General features: G+C 41.7%; 1 protein-coding gene across 4 annotated transcripts in view; it reads right to left on the bottom strand.

Moving 5' to 3' along the window:
• Positions 1–23169, bottom strand: part of VPS13D (vacuolar protein sorting 13 homolog D) — a 241678-nt gene that overhangs the window by 94956 nt on the left and 123553 nt on the right. For all 4 annotated transcript variants that reach the window (XM_075605047.1, XM_075605049.1, XM_075605050.1 and 1 more), the window contains 3 exons: positions 19001–19149; positions 16523–16657; positions 13780–13947 (listed from right to left, as the gene is read on the bottom strand). In XM_075605047.1, the coding sequence (XP_075461162.1) occupies positions 13780–13947; positions 16523–16657; positions 19001–19149 (452 nt within the window). The remainder of the gene's footprint in view (positions 1–13779; positions 13948–16522; positions 16658–19000; positions 19150–23169) is intronic.

Below are 23169 nucleotides of genomic sequence, written 5' to 3'. Positions count from 1 at the left end.
GGGTCAGTGACGTCACAGAGCTGGTTCGCCCTCATTGGGCGAACCGCTCCCGTGACCGGCCCTGCGCTCCGGCGAGTGCCAAATTTGAAAACTTCTTAAGACACGCTTCCCCAAGCGTGCGGACGCGTGCGCGAGCCCCTGCTAAAGCCGCTCTCATTGCGGCTGCAGGGGCTCAGTGCCGAGTGTGAGCGCGGCTCAGCACGGCTCAGCCTTGCTCACACTACTATGTCCCAGGCCTTAGGCCCACAGGATTTTTTTACAGATTTATAACTGGAGCACCAAACGTTTGCCAGCTTAAGAATTTATAATGATACATTGTTACATGCTTAAAAATGGGGACTGTAGTATTGCTGCTTTAAATGCCTTAACCTTATTCAGTGTCAGTGGGGCCCACAATACAGTATAGAAGTTCTCTCTAGTGATGAAAGCCACTATATTATCCTATTTATGACAGCCCCTAGTAGTCTATACCTCATTTGTCTCTTGAGTCACAGCAGGCTTGATTGCTTCTGTAATTAACCCCTTGGCTGTCAGACGGGCAAGCTAAGGAACTAAAGAGTTGAACGCTTTCTACTGCTTATGAATCAAACTGCAAAAAATTATCCAAAATGCAAGCAGAAAAAAAAATTACAACAATCAGATGCTATATTTAAATCAATTATTTTAAACTAATTCTATACCAAAAGTTACGTTTACATGTTTGAATCAGCAAGGCCAGATTGCCATTGAACATTAATCAGTTAAATGACAAATACATCATAGTTGTACTGAAAGTGTTATTCACAAAGTAGTAGCAGAATACTGTTTTGTATTCTCTGGAAGTCAATATTAATTTTAAAAAAATTCTAAGGGATATTCTGATTTTTCTTTTGCTTGCCCGTTTTAAAAAAGAAAGCTATTAGAAAAAAAGATTTATATCTAACTGGCATTGATCACATGTATTATTCTCTAGGATATAAATTCAAGATGCATTTTCATCAAAGTCAAACTTAAAAAAGGCAGAGTTTGAAATATAAGTCAAAATTATTACTTTAACAAATGTGTATGTGTGTGCCAATTTTACACTGACCTTAATTCTAGACAAAGATTTTTCCCCACACCCTCTGAAACGCACATTGTACAACAACGAAAGACGCAGTGAAATCAGAAAAGATTAAAGCACTTAAAAGATGTACCTGTCTACTCAGCACTGAAAAAAAACCAAAGCAATGGAGCAAGTTGAAAAATGTCAAGCTGCCTTTTGTTATAGGACCTAGACATTGAAGTACCTGTAGTGTTCTTGTGTTCCAGAGCTTAATCAGCGTTAAAAAAAATCTATTTAATGCAAACAAAAGCAGTGGCCATTTGCTTCAATACACAAGAACACAACCCTTTCACATATTAAAGCAAATCTCTCTGGAAACCAATTATTTGTTGTTTTTTTTAACTTGTGTTTTCTCTAAATGGATTTTTATATTTAAGATGGTCAGGGGTATGTGCAGATGCAGTGTGACTGAGCAGTATGAAGCAGTTTGTAGAATAAGGCAGCGGTGCGCATACAGGGGGGGCGTGAGATTATCTGCGGGGGGGCGCGGGGTTTGCAGAGGCCCCTCGCGCTTCCCGAAGGCACTAAAATTAAGCGCCGGGTAAGCGGCGAAGGCCTCTGTAAACTGCATTTCTCATGCTCCTGGAGACGCGTCACCATGGCAACGCGGCAAGGTCATGTAACGTCACGTTGCGCTCCCCTGGAATAAAGGATGTCATTGTGGTTGTGCAATAAATTAATAAAAACCCCTGAACGTACAGTCCTTGCAATCCTTTTCAGAACCCCACTGGATAAACATAACATTAGGCCTTATTGTATTGCAAAAATCAGTAAAATGAATAGCTGCTTTAGTGATGTACTGAGCACCGGGTAATTATCCGGTGCTTTTTCAGCTACACAGAACTTACCCGGACCCAGCAACAGGGGCTGGGACCGGCAACAGGGGCTGGGACCGGCAACATTGGCTGGGACCGGCAACAGGGGCTGGGACCGGCAACAGGGGCAGGGACCGGCAACAGGGGCTGGGACCAGCACCGGGTCGGAACCGGCACCGGGTAATTTCAGAGTAGCTGAAAATATTTCAACACTTACCTGCAGCCGGCGATGGAAGGTGAAGAAGACCGCGGCGACATCTGGGAGCAGCAGCAGCAGCAGACGTTCTTGTGCCGGTGACAGAGACAGAAGCCAGTGTACAGCCGGCGGGAGCAGTAGGAACACAGCACACAGCACACAGCTGATGCCAGTGGGAGCCGGGGAACCATCTGACTGGAGCGTTCCTATTGGACAGGCGACTCCTCCCCGGCTGTGTAATAGGAACGCTTCTGCTCCAGTCACATGGTTCCCTGGCTCCCACTGGTATCAGCTGTGTGCTGTATTCCTGCTGCTTCCGCTGACTGAACACGGATTTATGTTGCTGCCACCGCCCCCAGGACATCTGTTGCTGCTCCCAGATATCGCCGCGGTCCTCCTCACTCAGCAGGCAAATGCCCTCCGGGTAAAATTATTCATTTTGCCCGGTTACCCGTTACCCGGTTTTCAGAAAATCTAGGACCCGGTGGTACACCACTAGCTGCTTTTATTATATGATTTGGTAAGAAACAACTATGCAAGTGGTACCATGAAAAAGTGTACAATGAACCATGAAGCAGGCGGATTTGTCCATAATTAGCCACGTTAACAAATGTAGAATTGTTTCTTTAACATATACCTTCTGTTAGGCACAAAATGAAATGTTATACTTCCCTTTGAACACAAGTGAGTGATACTTTGACTGCAACTGGTCTAATCCTAGCTATATCTGAACAGATGTTGATTTGCTCTGCATGAACAGATGAAAGATCAGTTATCTTATAATCTTCTTAGTCACACTGAACGCTCTCTGGTTTTCATATGAAAAATTATTCGCTCCCAGAACTGATCTTTGACACAGGGAAATCTACAAACTGTGTCACATTAAGATTAGTGGAAAAACTAGTTGACAAATGTCACATCAAATTGTATGAAGCTTATGTTTCTGCATCTAAATAGCAAATGTCTTTCCTTTCTTTTAATCACATCATTAGTTGTAAAAAATCAACCCTTGTTTTTTTCAGTTTGGATAAGTACTGATGCCAAAACATTATTTGGTACCCACAATAATATTGATACAAATTGCTTTAAAACAACTATGAACAATGCAACAGAAATTGCTGCAAGATTATTTGATTGGCCATAAAGTTAACAATATGAATGGTGAATTCTGGGAGTATAGACTTGCACAACTTATCAATAAATACACTCCTCTTCCCTGCTATGGGTTATCTTGCAGTGAGAAGAGTACTGACTAACCTTTTGAGTGCCCTAGGACAGTGGTTCTCAACTCCAGTTCTCAATACCCCCAACAGGACAGGTTTTAAGGATATTCCAGCTTCAGCACAGGTGGCTCAATCAGTGGCTCATTTTTCGACTTAGCCACTGATTGAGGCACCTGTGCTGACGCTGGGATATCCTTAAAACTTGACCTGTTTGGGGGACGGGGGGCGTCTTCAAGACTGGAGTTGAGCACCGCTGTCCTAATACATAACTACTAAGTCATGGGTTCTGGCTCCCTGGGAGCTCCCTGATGGGAGTTCAAGGCGAGACCTGCACTGATGATGGATGGAAGGTTCATCAGTAGTGACTGAGCTATCACGTGACTGCTTTGGAGAAGCGTTCACGTGATCCTATGTGCTGACGGGGCCGTGGCACTCTGGCTCGCAACACCTCCGGTACTCAAATGATGCCAAGGATGGGAAGCAGGGGTGCACCGGGGCTGAACTGTGTTATTTACAGACCCAGGGTCCCCTGGTTCCCGAAATACATACCAGAAAGGTGCCGCAGATACTGCCTGTTTACTCAAATTTCCATCGTCATGTGGACCAATAGGAAGCTGCAATAGATGTCGAGACTCTTGACTCGCATAATGTGAGAGACTTACACCTCCATTTTGTTTCCCCTGGAGGGGGAAGTTACCAGCAGCACCTTTCCAGTGTGTTTCTCAAGACACAATGAGTCTCTGAAGCTGAAATTAACATTTTTTTTTTTAGCTCTGAGGAGCCCCATGCTGCCCATCTATGTAAAAGAAAGCGACGGGGAGAACACAAAAACAAACAAATAAAGCAGGGGGGACGGCATCTGTAAAGTGGTAAATCACAGAAACCAAAGAATGAGTGAAAGTGGGTGAGGGAAAGGGTGATCCACAGTGAATTGGTATGTTACTTTTATGTCTGAAGCGCTTATTCCCATTATGTGTTATTTGTTATTTATATTATGTCTTGTGTATTACTGCTGTAAAGCGCTATGTACATTAATGGCACTATATAAATAAAGACATACATACAAGGATGGAATGTATTTTCCCCACATGATACATAGCTTGGCGTAAAGGTCACTGGGGTTTTTTGTTTTGTATAACTAAGCTAGAAGAAGAGAATCTCATCCAATTATAATTTGGTTATATAGGTTGTATATATGGACAAGTCTTTTTATTAACCAATGTCAGACCCTCCAACATTGTGCACATACAAAGAGGTACCACTATATTTTCTCGTGTCATGCTGTTGGAGGTACTTTCAAGTAATTCCTATTAAATCCCCTGACCTATGCAGGTTACCACACAGAAAAAGCTTTTTGTTTATTATATACACACACGCATGCATACATACATACATCCCTGGACTTTGCCCAGCCTAGAGAACAAATGGGAATTCGCAGTGGAAACAGCACAATGGACTACATCCAAGTCGTACAAGAAGTAATTTCCTGAAGTAATAAATACGATCTAGCACTCAGTTTAGGATTTGTAGATTATAAAAAGGCATTGAATTCTGTCTATATCTCAGCGGTTCAAAATGCATGAACAAAAGAAAGTGTTGAAGAAGCGTACCTTAATATTATACGGAACGTTTACAACAATGCCATATCAACCATTAGATTACATGAAGATACAAGCAAGATCGGCAAGGGAGTGCGACATGGAGACACCAGGTCACCAAAGCTTTCCACAGAAACAGGTAATCCGGTAAAAGAGAAAAACCGGATTACAGCAGCAAAGGAGGGGCTACAATACGAGGGCTGTGTTAAAATCAATTTAATGAAAATAAATTACACCATGGCATACAAGTAGTAGATACACTAACGCATTTCACGCCTAGCCTGGCGCTTTGTCAGGCTAGGCGTGAAACGCGTTAGTGTATCTACTACTTGTATGCCATGGTATCATTTTTTTCATTAAATTGATTTTAACACAGCTCTAGTATTGTAGCCCTTCCTTTGCTGCAGTGCTCCGGGTTTTTCCTCTTTTACAGGATTACCTGCATCTACTTCGCAACGTGAAGCACGCACACGCGGAAGGGACGGCACCACATTGTGAGTACTAATAGTTAAATACCACACTATTGTGGTAGGAGTACTGTGCTGGACATTACTGCTTTAAGCTCTAGGGAGGGAGTCCATCTAGGAAGAGAACCAGAGAGGGCTGCACACAACAGCTATCATCTGTAATATCAACCAGGACATTTATACAATACCGTCCCTTTTTCTGAGCATTTATCTGTGAATATGTACCAGATCTCATGATGCCATTAGAATACTTTCTTCAAGCAAGTTTATTACATCAGCAGTTCATACACTTTGTAACCATAAATTAGTAGCACCGGTCAACAGAACATTGTTCTTTTTTCATCAGCTTTCCACAGAAACACTTGAAAAACACAAAAACTAGAATTGTTCAAGACATTACATTAGGAAGAAAAAGAAATCAAAAACAGTGAATATTTGAATCACCTATGATTTTCACACGACATTGTTATTTTTGACAGAAGTCAGGAATACCTCCAGCAACAAATCAGAGAACTCGCCAAAACAAGTAAGAAAATGGGCCTCCACATGAATGTCAGCAACACCAAAGTGATGTTCAACAAATGTGTCAATTCTACAAAGATCGGAAACAAATGGACTAGAACTAGAAGTAAACCTTCAACCTTGGCCAATAAGTAACAATGGATTATGGATGAGAACTTTTTGAATTAAATCAATACGGGAATGAAGATGGGATGGAGAGCATTTGAAGAAACAAGACAATCTTTCAAGGTAACCTTCCACTTTAATCCTGTGCAGGACAGGTCCACTGAGGCCATTCTCCCTACCGCAGAGGTAAATGAGAATTTTCACAGGGTGTGTTAGGACCTGCATACTTGTCATGCCGTGACGTGGCTGCAGGATTATAACGCTTTGGCCAAAGGGTTTAACTAATTGACCCTTACTCATGAGAATACGAACATTGAAGTATTTAACTATGTATTTTGTCACATTGGATGTTGCTTTGGGTATTTTTGTTTTTTGTTTTAACCTTCCACTTGCCTCACAGTTTCGACCAGTGTATTCTGCCTGTGCTCACGTATGGTTGTATGTGTTTCTGGTGCCAAATGATCAAAGTGCCACCCTAAAGTAACAGAACTTACGATCAACTATTTGCAGGTGTATCAAAGTATATATTCCTACACTTACATAATTTCTAATTCTTGTGAAAATCATACTTGTTTATGTCCCTTGGTCGCTGTCCTCCTCCATCTTAGAGCAGCCAGAGGGTTAGTTAGAAGCTAAAGAAATGTGCAGTACCACTTTATTGGACCTTGTAAAGGAGTGGGAAACTTTGACATACCCTTATCTGACCTATCGTATTAGTCATAAAAGAACAGTCCTCAAAACTGAGACCAAAAGGCTCATAATGGCATCATTTAAAGCAGTTTTCAAAAACTGTGTATTTATTTTTCATATAAAACTGAAGTCAATTATAACCTAATTTAAATGTAATAATATAAAAAACATGGAGTACCATTATGAGAGGACCAAATAAAATAGAGTAAATGGTTTGTTTTGAAAAAAAAAAAAAAAAAAAAACAAAGATTGGACGCACTGGTACTGTACAAGCAGAAAATGCAATTACAATGAAAGACAATAACATTGGAAGAGTTCAGAATCTAATACAATGTTGATCGTTTTGAAGAAGAATGAGTCAAGACCTAATGTTCATTTTTCATGTTCTGCCACATATAAAGCTACCTTATTACCTGCCTTACTGATTTCCACAAAATCAAGTACCTACTATTTAAGATTCCTGCTTACAGGTCACAGGTTACTACCTACAAACTGAAAGTCCCCTTTCACTTCAGAAAAAGTCTACAAGGCTGCCTTCAAATTCACAATGTCATCAGTATTATCACCGTTTGAATATATACGCAACTGTTAATTCTGTCCTTCTGCATCACTTATTCTTTTTGGAGTCTCTGGACATACTTTAAAAACAAAATTGTTATCCAAGTATCTATCCTAGTAAAAATAGTTTATGATTCAAACCAGTCATTCAATCAATCCGTACTGAAATGACAACTAAAAAGGGAGCAATTATTTTCTATTTTAATGGTAACAGAAATTCCTTAAAAGGACACAGTTTCATGATTTCCACTGATCAAGCCCAAAGGGAAACAAAGAGTGAAGCTTGGATGCCAGAAATCCAAGTCATTGCTATGCATATCACAACTTCGATATTCTATACAGATGGAATTAAGTTTCCTCCAGTGACTATATTTAGGATCAAAGTATTAAAAAAATATATTGCAATAAAACTCACAGTCTCAGAGATACAGCAATTAAATCTGACTGCAGTGAACTTTATTTAACCTAACATTGTGTGCCAATTTAAATATGGTGAACCACTGCACTTGAAAGAAGGCATTTAACCACTGTGTGTTCTAGGATATGTGGAAAAGCCATTACAGGCATAAACAGAACTATAAAACAGAAAGTCATAAAATGGCCAAACCAGATAAAACTCATAAATAGCTTATGCTTCAACTCATGCAGTCTTTTTAAGAGACCAGAGGTCTTAAAAGTTAAGAGAATGAAGAGCTGATACAGTGAAACCAAGGTAACCTAACAAAAATCTGCTTTTAGTTGCTCAGTGGACATCAAATGAGGGACAAACATATAAAACTTAACTTTAGCTTCTTCAGCAACAGGATTAAATAAGACATTGAAGATTATTAATGAAACTGCGATAGTGACGATCGGTGCACTGTAGCACAGAAATTTACAATTGACTTTAATGGAAGTTATTGGGGCACATGCATCTAGTGCCGGTATGGGTTATCGCCCTAGTTATAGCGTCAACTTCCATTGACTTTAAGAGGCGTTAACGTTGGAATGGGTGCAGTACCGGCACTTAATGCATGTGCCCCTTAGTGTGATAGCACCCCGATCGACTAACAGTTTAATGAATAACCCCTATTGTCCTTACATACATGTTCCATTTTACAGAAGGGCAAAACCAAATACATGGTGCAATTTTTACATTTTACTTTTTTTTTTAATAAAAAAATAATAATATGCATTGCAACGAGGAAACAAGTCTTCAATATTGATTGTTTAAAACTTCAATAATAACTTTGAAATGCTAAATACAGTACTTCATAGAGACGTTAATGTCTGCTTACGACATGATACACATTCACAAATAATGAAAAAATTATCTACTGTACAGTATCAACGCTCATTGTCTTCCAGTTTGGGGTCAGTAACTGTCACAGTTTACCTGAATTGGGATTGATTTAAAAGAAAACAGCTGGTCTGTTAGATTGCTATATTATGGGCAACTTCGAAGTGGTAACTTCTGATTTGGATTTAAAAAGGATCAGAGAACTTGAACAGACTTGCAACACCTTTTTACAACACAGATACAGCGCCATATTTATTAAGCAGTCTTCTGCCATAAGATACTTTAGGCCACGTACATAGTGAATGTGATCGCGTGGCATCACGCTTGCCTGCAGCAGGAGATATTTCTGTCCTGCAGGCAGAGGCGACCGGGAGGCATGTTGGGGGCACAGCCATGATGTCATGGAGCTGGTTCGCCCTCATTGGGTGAATCGCTCACGTGACCCACCAGTCGAGCGGCAAAGACAAACAAGTTTGTCTCACCACGCATCGGTCGCCTCGGCGCTCGCATGCACTATGCACATGCGCCTCCTTTTGGCACAAGCGATGTAGCTCGCGCCGTAGCAACCCCTATGGACGCAGCCTTAGAGCGAATTCAAGTAAATGGGCTAGAAGGTGTCTTCCAGTCCCAGATGGTGTCTTATAGCAGAAGACTGCTTAGTAAATATGGGCCTATATACCGAATATACAGAGGTGATCTAATCTTTGATTATGGGATATCATCTTAGGATAGAACAAAGGGAGTGGAGAAATGCATCTCAAATTGAAAGGTATTGAGTAATGGTTCTCAACTGTGGTTCACTTAAGGTTTACAGAAGTCAATCAGATTTTGGTATGGTCTTGATCACAATTCATCTATGTACAGTATATAGCAGAGTATGATTGAAACTGAAGCACAAAGTAGTGATATACCGTACACACAATAGTTATTAAAAACTTCCAATGTAGACGGTACCACAAATAAAACGTACTATGAGGTTATTCATTAAATCGTGACAGTGCAGATTGGAGACTTGAACTGGAGTTTACGTGCAACATTGCCCAATACGTGAGTGCATTTACATCTCCTCCATGGGTCCAAAAAACTTGCTTCATTTATCGATGTGTCATACAGTAAATACATTTCAGACAAGTATTGTGCCTAATAGCATGTGAATTATGAGCACTTTGATGTCACATTTTACTTCCTAGCCATTTTGAGTATGAACGCTCCTTTTTCTCCAACCTACTTTGTATAAATGCTAGAGGTGACTTTGGCAGCATCTGCTCCCCATCCATCTCTGCTGCACAGCTCTAAATATGGCAACATTAAATTGGCTCTGGTAGGGGGTGGTAGGGTAGCCAGTGTCCGGTATGTGGTTACTCTGTCCGGTAATAAATGAGAGATAATACCGGACATGTATGTTGGGGGGGTGGGACATGTATGTGTCCGGTATTACTTCTCCGGACTTAGTGACCAATCGTAGGCTTTCCCCTGAGAAGGGATAGAGCAGGGCTGCTGCTGCTATGGGGCTGGGCAGCTTCCCCCATCCCGATTGGCTGCATTACACAGCAGCAGCCAATCAGGATGGAGGTTGGCAGGAGCCTGGGGGTGGGGCCAAAGAGTGGAGGAAAAGCATGGAACAGAGAGAGGTGAGATTGTATCCTGTGTGTATTTGTTCTGCTTTGTCCTGGGGTGTGTGTGTATCTGTACTTGTACTGTTTTGTGTGTGTGTGTGTGTGTGTGTGTGTGTGTGTGTGTGTGTGTGTGTGTGTGTGTGTGTGTGTTTTCTCTGGCTGTACTGTTTGAGTGATAATGACAGGGGGGTGAGAGGATGAAGGGAAGGAGGGGTTGAGAGAGGACGAAGGGAGGGGGGATGAGAGGATGAAGGGAGGGGGGATGAGAGGCTGAAGGGAGGGGGCTGAGAGGAGGGGGGATGAGAGGATGAAGGGAGGGGGGGTGAGAGGATGAACGGAGGGGGTGAGAGGATGAAGGGAGGGGGTGAGAGGATGAAGGGAGGGGGCTGAGAGGATGAAGGGAGGGGGCTGAGAGGATGAAGGGAGGGGGCTGAGAGGATGAAGGGAGGGGGGATGAGAGGATGAAGAGAGGGGGGATGAGAGGATGAAGGGAGGGGGGGATGAGAGGATGAAGGGAGGGGGGAATGAGAGGATGAAGGGAGGGGGATGAGAGGATGAAGGGAGGGGGGATGAGAGGATGAAGGGAGGGGGGATGAGAGGATGAAGGGAGGGGGGATGAGACGATGAAGGGAGGGGGGTGAGAGGATGAAGGGAGGGGGGATGAGAGGATGAAGGGAGGGGGTGAGAGGATGAAGGGAGGGGGGATGAGAGGCTGAAGGGAGGGGGGATGAGAGGATGAAGGGAGGGGGATGAGAGAAGGGGGGATGAGAGGCTGAAGGGAGGGGGGATGAGAGGCTGAAGGGAGGGGGGATGAGAGGATGAAGGGAGGGGGGATGAGAGGATGAAGGGAGGGGGGGATGAGAGGATGAAGGGAGGGGGTGAGAGGATGAAGGGAGGGGGTGAGAGGATGAAGGGAGGGGGTGAGAGGATGAAGGGAGGGGGCTGAGAGAAGGGGGGATGAGAGGCTGAAGGGAGGGGGGATGAGAGGCTGAAGGGAGGGGGGATGAGAGGATGAAGGGAGGGGGGATGAGAGGATGAAGGGAGGGGGGGATGAGAGGATGAAGGGAGGGGGTGAGAGGATGAAGGGAGGGGGTGAGAGGATGAAGGGAGGGGGTGAGAGGATGAAGGGAGGGGGTGAGAGGATGGGGAGGGGGCATGAGAGGATGAAGGAAGGGGGGATGGGCTGAGAGGATAAAGGGAGGGGGGATGGGCTGAGAGGATAAAGGGAGGGGGGATGGGCTGAGAGGATGAAGGGGGGGGGTGAGAGGATGAAGGGAGGGGGTGAGAGGATGAAGGGAGGAGGGTGAGAGGATGGGGAGGGGGATGAGAGGATGAAGAAAGGGGGATGGGCTGAGAGGATAAAGGGAGGGGGGATGGGCTGAGAGGATGAAGGGCGGGGGGTGAGCGGATGAGGGGAGGAGGGGCGAGTGGATGAAGGGAGGAGGGGTGAGAGAGGATGAAGGCGGGGGTGAGAGGATGAAGGGAGGGGGGATGAGAGGATGAAGGGAGGAGGGATGAGAGGATGAAGGGAGGGGGGATGAGAGGATGAAGGGAAGGGGGATGAGAGATGAAGGAAGGGGGGGTTGAGAGAGGATGAAGGGAAGGGGGGTTGAGAGAGGATGAAGGGAGGGGGGATGAGAGGATGAAGGGAGGGAGGATGAGAGGATGAAGGTAGGGAGGATGAGTGTATGAAGGTAGGGGGGATGAGAGGATGAAGGTAGGGGGGATGAGAGGATGAAGGTAGGGGGGATGAGAGGACGAGGGGGATGGGAGGGTGAGAGGTTGAGAGGATAAGGGGGGATAGAGAGGATGAGGAGGGGTGCAACAATCTTGGAATTTGTGGGAGGAGCATTAAGATCAGTATTGCTCGCCATGTTCAGTATGACTGCAGGTAAGTTATTTATAAATGATCTGACCATTACGTCACACGTAAATTAAATTGGTACAAATTGGTGAATACTTGGAGTGAAATGTAGAAAAAATTACGTAACAGTCAGGCCATTTATAAATAATATTCTTCCTCACCAACAATTCTGGCGGGCGTCACACCTTTCCCCATTGTGTTCAGTATTTTTGAATAAGCCACCTGGCAACCGTAGGGGGTGAGCGTGTGAGCGTGTGTGTAAGCAGTTAAAACAATATCACTCACCCCCCCAAGTAAATTCAGCGATTCAACGCCTCCAATTATTTGCTGGTAACATACAGTATTACAGCTCACATTTTCTTTAGCTTTCTGATTCTACCCTTCCCTACATTTATGAAGCATATCCATGTAAACCCACTGTTTTCGGTCTTCCACAAACAGAACATAATTGTCTGGTTAAGTGGATCCCCTCTTATATTGTGTCCATTTATGTCTAACAACTCTCCAGGTACTGACACGACAACCTGTTCAAAAAATGTATTTTCATATTCCAATATGCAAGTCTCTAAGCATCATCTATATCTATATAATTGAAATTTGTGAGATTGTTAGTAGGTGTGGTGAATCTGATTGGTCCGTGGGTCTGTCACTCAGCCCTTTGGCCAATCAGATTGGTCCGTGGCCTGGCCCCGCCCCTGCACGCCTCTCATTGGCTTGTTTGCTTCTATGACCTCACCCAACCACCCGGCCACTATCCTCTTCTCCTCCTCACCCCGCGGCCACTCTCCTCTTTCCTCCTCACCCCATCAACCCCTCTCACCCGCAGCTCACCTCCCCGCTACCTTCCCCCTCAGCTCTACTCTGGCTCCCAAACCCCGTCGAGGGCGCTCCCCCCTCCCTGCCCCCCGCCACAAACGACCATTCGCCAAACGGCACAAGCCTCTCAGCTGTAGCTCTGCCAGCCCCCTCTCCTCTCCCCACGACAGCTCCAGCGAGAGGCAGGTAGTGAGCAGGAAGCGTCAGTGTCACGTTCTGAGGAGCACATTCACAGCCACACCAGCCAGTAACACAGGCTCCTCCCGCCCCCCAACACTCCCAGCAGCCACAGAGGCAGGAAGGCCAAAACGTGAGGAATGTGCACTCACCAGAGCTGGCTGCATTTAACCCCATGGGGAAAGCCCCCCCTCACAGACTGGAGGGAGCCACAGACAGCACAGGCAAGAGACTCCAACTGACTGCACTGTGTGTGTGTGTGTGTGTGTGTGTGTCACTGTGCGTGTGACACTATGTGTGTGTCACTGTGTGTGTGTGACACTGTGTATGTGTGTGATACTGTGTGTGTGACAGTGTGTGTGTGACAGTGTGTGTGTGTGTGTGTGTGTGTGTGTGTGTGAGAGACACTGTGTGTGTGTGACACTGTGTGTGTCTCACTCTCTATGTGACACTGTGTGCTGCACAGGGGGGGGGGGGTGCGGGAGACCGGAGCTGCGCAAGGGGGGGCGGCGGGAGACCGGAGCTGCGCAGGGGGGGCGGAGACCGGAGCTGCGCAGGGGGGAGGGGGGAGCGGAGAGAGAGGGGGAGCAGAGAAAGACTGGGGAAGCGGAGAAAGAGACAGGAGGAGTGGAGAGAGGAGGGAGCGGGAAATTTTAATCCCGGGCAACACCAGGTCTCTCAGCTAGTAATGTATAATTGTAACATAAATGTGCCATGTTAACTTTGTTTATTTTCTGATATAGATGAGAAACCAAACAAAATTGAGTACCTTTGCCGCAGAATTGGATACCCCGTGCGTGACGTTTCTTAGTAAACCACCAAAATTTCCATATTTGATAAGCCCGGTTACTCCTTCCGACACATCATTCAATAGACCCATTGGATTGCCAAGGAAATCTACTGAGCCCAAAACTCTTGCTGCTTGACTGAGCAACTCCTTCAAGAGAAAGCAAGACAAAGTGAATAATAGAAGAATTTTTACTAAATAGAATAAACGATTGAAAAAAAAACTTCCTATATATTTAATCACGTGAGAAATTATAGAAGTTAAAATTATTTTAAAATACTTATACTTGTTTAACTTTTAACCTTTTTGCTTCTGATAGGCTTTGATTACCTAGATTTAAATCAATATATATATCACTGCTAAACTAGAAACGAGTAACCTTTTGGAGTGCCTTAAACATTTGTTTATTGTTCTTTATTATATAAAATAGCATATAAAATATAGATAATTTTGTTGCCATTTTTAGAGCCAGCTTAGTATATTGATAGTCTGGCATGCTATCTGCAGATTGTCATCACATTGGTATATGGGAGCATTTGTTAATTAGATGTTTAGGGGGGTTTTCTTTCAAAGATGGAACTTGTAATGGCTATTAACACAATAATGTATGTTTCTAAGAAAACAAAACTCACATTATGACCTAGATATATATATATATATAGACACACACACACACACACACACACACACACACACACACACACACACACACACACACACACACACACACACACACACACACACACACACACACTGTATGTATAACACAAACCTCCTGGAAATGTTTAAGGATATCATTGATGATGAAGTCCTGTGTCCCGTGTAGCAGAGTGTTTGTGACACACATTTATCACTATATAGTATATATAATAGCTGTCATTTTGTAACACTTTTAGTATTAACTATTTGATTCCAGTCTGACCTCATCATATCCCCTGCCTTCTATATTAGAGTGAGTAATTTTTATGCTCACTCCTTCCCTCAAACCTGTCTTTTTTATTCAGTCCTTTTTAATTTCTCACTGAAAAGGACCTTTTTTAATTAGGATTTTATTTATATGGTTTGTCAGCATTGTGCAGGGTATTGATGTGTTTTTATGTTGTTATATTTATATTTATCATATTCATCCAAGTTTCACTCCATGGGGCCTATGCAGAGAGCAGCGAATTTTCGAAATTCGCCATTTCTTGGAGATAATCGCGCAGAAAACAGCAGAAAATGGAGATTTCCGAAAAACGCGCCAATTTTTATTTTCTATTTGTAAAACTCGCCTCGCGGCTGGCGAAAACCTCAATCTCGCCAGTTTTACAAATATCCTAATGCAGAGAGCCGCGAACGGCATCTAGCGGCTGTTCGCGCCAATAAAATGGCGCTATTGTCTCCTTTTTCCCTCGCCAGAAAAAATTGGCAAGAAGCGGCCGCTCGCGGCCATTGCAAAGGGAAAAAAAAAGGCGCGCATTTGTTTTTACAAGTTTCTGAAGCGCGCATCTCGCCAATTTAAACTCGCCAGACGCATCCATGTTAAACATAGCAGAATTCGCACTTTTCTGCATATGGAGAATAAAACTCTCCAAAAAAGCTACTTTTTAATAAATTCGCCATTTTTCAAATTCGCTGCTCTCTGCATAGGCCCCCATGTCTTTATTCATTTACATGTCACGACTTAGATTGTTTACAGCTGTTTACAGCTGTTCTTGCCATTAGTGGCAATTACGGTGGCTATAACCCAGTTCAGCTACCACAATCTCATCCTTGAGAAAGTCACATAGTGACGAAACGCGTTGGACGTCATCACGTAGCAGCGCAACAACGCAATGACGCGGGCACATTTTGTGCGAAGCAACCAGGAAGCAACCAGGTTCACTTGTTCCTTTACATCTGGGGATAGAGGCACCCGTCTTCATATATACATCCGGTGCCGCTGCAAGGACTCAGATGCAGGAAGCCTCATCTCAAACTGAGGTCTGACACGTGGGGAGTGAATTTGTGCCAAAGGAGGGAATTGATTTTTCAGCATCAGAACAACACCAGTTTAACCGGATCGCACGCTGAGGAGGTATATTCCATGCTTCAACAGATGTAACAGATCTGTCACCAGCGCACCCACATCACCATTGAGAAGGGACATTCTCTAGTGGGTGTTTACTGTTCCTTACTGGGCTATCATCAGCCATATGGACTGTCATTGACATTCACCACTGTTGGCCTTTTTTCCCCATGATATCTTGCTTCCTTGCTCCACATCCCCTTCCATATGTCACTTGCTAATTGCTGCTATCTGCTTGTACCAGACATATTATTGCTTTATAATCACACCAGTTTACTACTAGTCCTTTTGACTACTCTGGTCATTTAATAAAATGTACACATATTTATTATTCTACCATACGGAACTGGCGCTTCTTTTTCTCCTGTTTTCTGTTTACATTTGGTCAGGCTTGACCACACAGAAGCTTCGCCTATTCCGTACAGACTGACCCTATGCTATAATCAATTGATGCTCACATTATTCACTTGCTACACTTATTTAATCCTTTTTTCACACAACACATATATAGAATTAATTTGCACAATTTAACACTACCATTCACTCACTAGCGCTACTAATTGTTTCTGTGTTTATATACACACACACACACACACACACACACACACACACACACACACACACACACACACACACACACACACACACACACACACACACTGTATGTATAACACAAACCTCCTGGAAATGTTTAAGGATATCATTGATGATGAAGTCCCGTGTCTCATATGGATGAACTCTTGTAAATGGATCCAGATCAATCACAGCATCCTCAAATCTGATTAAAGGAAATCCCAGTGTACTTTTCAAAACCTAATGCAAGCAAGGAAAACCATTGTTTGTATTAGTTTAGCATCAACTGCATGCATAACTATTCAATTACACGTACGAGAGAAGAAATGTGCCTGCTTGAACCTAAATGGCGTCTGAGTGATTAGAATTCAGTCTTGCTCATCAGTAAAAGGCTTTACACACCTCTTCATAGAATTCACATTTATTCATTAAAAATATTTTTTTGTTTGAAACTCTTAAATGTTATTAATATTTATACCTCACGGTAATTAATTCACATGTCTTCAAGAATTATTTTTAAAAAAAAGTATGTTTTTTTTTCCTTCTACATTTCTTCTGCAGAAGTTCAACCAAAGAAAACACATAAGTGTAAATCACACACTGAGCTTGGATAACCAAAGGAATGGATGCTTTCCAATCACAACACAACGTTAGTCTAATTTTTTAATTATTAAGTGGTATTAATGTCAAAGGTGAACACGTTTTTTTTATTACCACAAGTATTGGTGGTTGTATATTTTAGGGATTTACAGTGTTTATGAAAAGATTGCGGAATTAAAAATTTTAAGCTATGTTGTTGATTAAATGGCTGTTCTAGGAAGCAATGGTTTTACTGTACTAAACAATTGTACTTTTTTCTGGAGGACTATTTTTAACATATGTCTTTGCTGGTTTTATTTTTAAGAAAAGCCTTTGTAGAGGAATTGTACATTTAAATTACAGATTCTTTTTAATCGGCACTATGGATTTAACCAACTATACTGAAGTATTGGTTAAAATGGACCCCACAACTATAAAATTGAATGACTTTTCAGAAAATTGATGCTTTAAAAGGCCTTATTTTTAAACGTGAAAAGGGGGTTATTAAACAAACTGCAATGGTCAATGGTAGTTTCCGTGGTTTTCGGCACTATCATAATATAACCCCATAACAGTGCAAATAACAATGTGTGATAGCAATTAAAAGCAAAATCAAACTAAGATAGCAGCTACATACAATATACACACAAACAAAAAAATAATTGAAAGGATATCACAATACCCTATATAGACCACAGGATCACATATCAAAAATGGACTTCCAGTATTTATGATGAAGCAAAACGTTGCTATGTGTTGGCATCTTTAATACGAAATCAGTGTTTGGCCTTTTATTCGTTTCCAGTGCATGCATATTTTTTCCTATGTCATCTCTGCATGCAAGCATTTTGCAATAAAGTTTAGTGAATTTACCAAACACTAAGAAAACCATAAGTGAGGCAAGAGCCCCCTCTATTGGAGCAAAAGTTAATAAATCAGCTTCTTAATGTACAATATGGAAACACGGAACATCGCTTCAAGTAAAATTCTATCAATTTACTTAAAATCACATGTTCTGTAAAAGGACAATATTTTATCCCACTATGTTAGATTTCCTAGCATTTTTATTACCATTTTCTGGATTTTTTTTTTACAAAAACACAATAAAAACCTGCAGTTTGTGGCTGGGCACATCTTTGGCCATAAACATTCAAAGCAGTTTGTTTACTTTCTAATTCATTCCGTGTGGTATCTGGGATTGAATTTATCTCAACACATTTGTATAACAACATTTCGCCACCTTCCACTTTAAGCATCAGATGGCACCAAACAAAACGTCCGCACCCACAAATGAGGAGGAAGGATTCCACCACGCAGGATTTGGTACACAAAAAATAGAAGTCTAAAGAGATTGTATTAATGGTGCAAAATAGATTGCTATATTTTTGTCCTGACCAAAAGTATACACAACACAAGTAATATTCACAAATTAATTCACAAGGTGGAGTGCATAGGATATATTCTGTTGAATTTGCTAGTTGTCAGTAATCTTGATCACTTTGCTGTTTCTATGGAATTTAAGCTACCCATCAATAACTATAAAGTATATTTCATTGAGGGACAATTTGCAAAAACAATGAGAAAGTGTTTAAAAAATAAAATAAAAAAAGAGAAGTAATATAGGGGAGATTAAAGGGAGATGCAGAATGTAGAGTTAAAGCAGACACCACCCCAAGTAACCAGTTAAACTGTTATAATGTTAGTATCTTGCCCCCTGAGCATGAGGGGGGGGAAAAGCGAGTTCAAAATTATGATTTTCTGTAGTAACTTTTAGTCTTCACTAGTCTCTGGTGAGAGCTCCATTGGAACCTTCCAGGCACTTAATTTAAAACGTGTACAGAATATCTCCAGAATGGACAATCAGATGCAAGAAAAAATAAAATTGAAAAAGGGCAAGAGGAGATCTCTTACGGCAAATAAAATGCAAAAAAGGTGATCAGCACGGACTTCTGCTTTAAAGAAACCCAATAAAAGCAGAGGGAGATTTTAATTTTCTTTGCATACCTTCAGTTCAGAAGGCAGTTTATTGGAGGTGAACACACTCAGCTTTATCTGTGGCACAGATATCTTCAGGTTTTCAAAGTAGTATCTCTTTTGTGTCGTGCTTTGTTCACCAGTCTTTTCATGGATATTGTCATCCCACTTTTCAACCTCTGAAGTAAACACATGCAAGAAATATTATAGACATTTACGTATAAAGTAATAAAAACAATTTTGAAATATCGAATAAAAAAATGAAAAAACATTAACTATGCCATGTAATTTGAAATTCGATTAGTCACCAGTAAATCATCCTGCAAAAGTGACCACAATACAGCTATGAAATGCACATAACACCATTGTAGATGCAACTCAAGCAGAGTTTGAGGGAACGGTTAGACATCACAAGGAACTTTGAACTGAAATGGTTAAAGGCAGAATCACAGAGAGAAAAAAAAAATACCAGTGAGAAATTTGAATGGTAGCTCTTCCTTTTGTGTAGTGATACAAAATTTCTGTGCACCCCATGAGATATTCTCGCCAATACACCAAATCACTATGCAAGAAGCCCTAGTTTGTTTGCAAGTATTTCTCACCACACGCGTTGCTGAGAACATTCCGATAACCAAAACATTACACTTAATTTTGTATTTCTCGAAGATGCCATGGTCCACTGTATTTTCCCAAATTAGCAGGCTTCTGAAAAAAAATCTATGTAACTGTTAACAAGTACATCAAAGTTAGTGCGTTTAGTTGGATCTGCAAACATTTCATGCAGGTTCCAATTCTTTAGAGAGGAAATTGGCAGGCTTCTCAGTAAGGCTTTGTGATGTGCTGGCTAATTAAACAGCTAAGCTGGTTTTTCTGCATGTGAACAGCTTTTCTCCCAACATGTCCAGGGCATTCAATAACAATACTATGCAATCTGTTCTGCACTCTTCCTGTTCAAGTTCAGCAAGGACAAGAGCTGTACAGAATTTGTGAGCTTAACAAAAGCACTTTAATAAAGTGCTTATTTAGCCTGATCCTCATTCCCTTCGGTTTTAGTATGCACTTGTCACCTTTTTCCAGAGCATTAACTTCACACACATATTTATGAATAACAATTCACTGTTGGTGCAGCTGATAACTTCTCTTCATTAAAGGACTTCACAATAATGCTTGTGCTACAAAAATGTGCAGGTCAAGTTATATCTTCAACAATTGGACATGGACATACACTTCTTCAAATGTATTGCAGGCCAATTTTGCAATGGTTTGAATAGTTAATGGATTAGATGAATAAAGGCTAAATACTTTATGGATTATGTGCTGACACATCGATATATGGGTATATATCAGGTCAACAATTCATTTACCAGCCATTCAGTCGGGGACTATTTGGCAGTTATTTTAAGAGTATCTTAAGTAAAATTGCCCTCGCGTCAATTATACATATAACCTAAATAGACTGACACTGTCATCATGGCAATATCCCCTTAAAGAAGCATTACCAGTTTAAAAATGTATTTTATTTACCACCTAGGTGGGAAGCAGGGAGTCGCCAGAGCTGAATCGAATTAATTTCAGCTCTGGGGACTCCCCCGCTCCCTGAGATGCATACCTCTAAAAGTGATGCCGGTAACTAATCCAGGTTTAAATGTTTCACGGGTCAGTAAAAGGCCACAAGGGATGTTGTTGCTTTAAATTGGACTGTGTGATGCAGAACCTGTAAACAGCCATATTGCATGACCAGCTGGGGATGCTACCGGCAGCCCCTCCAGAGTTATACATATCAGGAATTTCAGTGTTTCAGCTCCAGAGACCACCTGCTTCCCACCTAGGGTAAAACATAATAAACACTCCTCCCCACCCCCAGGTGGAAAAGACCCTTCAATGCCATGATTTAATGTGACTTGACAAAAAAGGTCGCTTCCAAAATGCAAAACATATTTTCTTAATATAATAAATCATTGTAATAAAAATGGCGAGGCATAGTAAGTATTTTCTATCAATCTGGTACTCCAGGGGGCTAATGTTGGTTAGAAATGTTAAAAATACAACAATCCAAAATTGATAATTATAATAACCACCATTGGCAAAAAGTGTATCTTAAAGCTGCAGTTCAGTCTTTTTTTTTTTTTTTTTAATTTATTTTTTTACTTCAATAGTTTTATGTGTGCAATCTCTAATTAGCTAAAGAACAGTATAGCTACAGCTCAATTCGTTTTCCATGTATTGATAGGTCGAAATTTGGTGACATTAAAAGCTGGGATTTGTTTATAATCTGCTTGACTGGCAGTGGAAGCTCATGAATATTCATCAGCAATCCTGCACTGACGAGTGCTAGAGGGAGGGCAGGGCTGACAAAGGGGCGTGCCAGAGCTTGTGACAGGACATGAAGGGGCAGTGCCTTAGCAAATGGCTGTTAAAATAGAATACAAGAAAATTGGTCTTTCAAAGTTGTTTTTTTAAAAACAGAAAATGCTAAAAGTATTTTTTCTTACTACAGAACTTTATTAAAAAAAAACAAACATGCAGGATATTGACTGAACTGCAGCTTTAAGAGATTTGTATAATAAATAAATTGTACCGAAAATATCAGACATACAAATAGAACTATGGACGTTGATGTATTTTGATAAAAGAAACACATTCAGATACAGAAAAGGGCTCAAAGAAATTCTTCAAGAACTGGAAAACCTATTTGGATTACTTACCTCTGGAACAAAAGGAAACAAAATAAGAAAACTTGAAGGTACAGAATGAATCATCTTGAAGCGCTTAAGAAAATAGCAGAAAGAAAAAGCCAACTGATAATGTATTGAGATATAAATATATATCTCAATAAATTAACACACACACACTCACACACAAGCTGAAATATATACCGTAACTAGAAACATTAGTATCATCTTAGATCAAAACTTTGGGAGGGAATTGGTGAGCACTGCCATGGATGGACTCTCCAGGAAAATAAAATTATGTTGATAGATTGGTATCAATTTTCTATTTTCCTGGTTGCGTCCATCGCAGTGGTCACCAAGGGGACTTGCCAAAGCAGTACCCATGTAAAAAAAGGTGGTGTCCTAGAATAAAACACCTACCTCTGGAGCTGGAATCTTTTGAATAGTATAGGCCTTCTTGATCGCCGTTACAAACAAACTATTGATTTGTGGTAAATTTTGAGGCCGCTTGCCCTTTCCTTGTTCCCTTTGGAAGAATGAACAGTCTCTCCGACTTCCTAAATCTTTCTGTTCTGGAAAGGTGTTTAAGCACCTCACTACATCCAAAGTGTATAGAATCTGTTCTTTGTGGTTTGCCGGTTTTGGACAAAATGAAGGTAGTATTGATTGAGCAAAACGTAAGATAAAATAAATTGTAATTTATTCACACAATGAACATGCACAGCATGATTTACAAAATAATATAAAAATACACTTCGTTACGATGTTAAATCTGGTTACAGGAAAGATCTTAGATGGAATCTCAGGTGAATATTTTTACAGCATGTTGAATCGACCTCCTGACTGGCTGCACTGACTTTTAAAACCTCACAAGTCCCATCTTTACACTGTGCAAGCAATCGCGGCGTGGGAACAAAACATCCCACCTATTGGCAAGGTTCGCCCATACTTCAGGAAGCCTGGCAGAGGCTTCAAGGTATGCCACGGGCACGTGCGAACTTCGCCCTAAGCCTCTTAGCATATCTAGCCAAGCCCACTTCCCTGGTGACAGATTGTTTCCCTGCCCCCTGACACCTGGATATCTGTCAGGGACAAACTGTTTACCTCTCCCCCTCCCCACTTGACACCTTACTTGGCTAATTCTTCGAGCTATGGCCTGTTTCCAGACATAGGGGGACTGAATCAGCAGGGGGCCTTAGAAGTCTGAGTCTAAATTATGCATTGCTTACTCACTGGATTTCCTGCCATGATTTGAAAGCATAGTACTTGCACTTTAAGTGTTACTTCCTGTTCTGGACACCTGAAGGAAAAATCTCCTTATGTCTATAATGTTAAAACAGTTAAACTAGGGTAACGTTAATTCATCAATTTTTATAAAGCGTTGTAAAAATTGCGTGATAACCTTTTTAATGGTTTTACCCCAGCTGCACTCACCTCAAAAACGCAGCACTCTAGGACATTCCCAGCCAAAGTTACCTCACTGCTTATACGCTACGCAAAAGGCTGCTGACTTTTATAACTTTTTTC

The sequence above is a fragment of the Ascaphus truei genome, chromosome 6 (genome assembly GCF_040206685.1).
Source record: "Ascaphus truei isolate aAscTru1 chromosome 6, aAscTru1.hap1, whole genome shotgun sequence".
NCBI lineage: Eukaryota > Metazoa > Chordata > Amphibia > Anura > Ascaphidae > Ascaphus > Ascaphus truei.
Note: the sequence above shows the minus strand (reverse complement) of the source record. Positions and strands in the feature narration are given on the sequence as shown.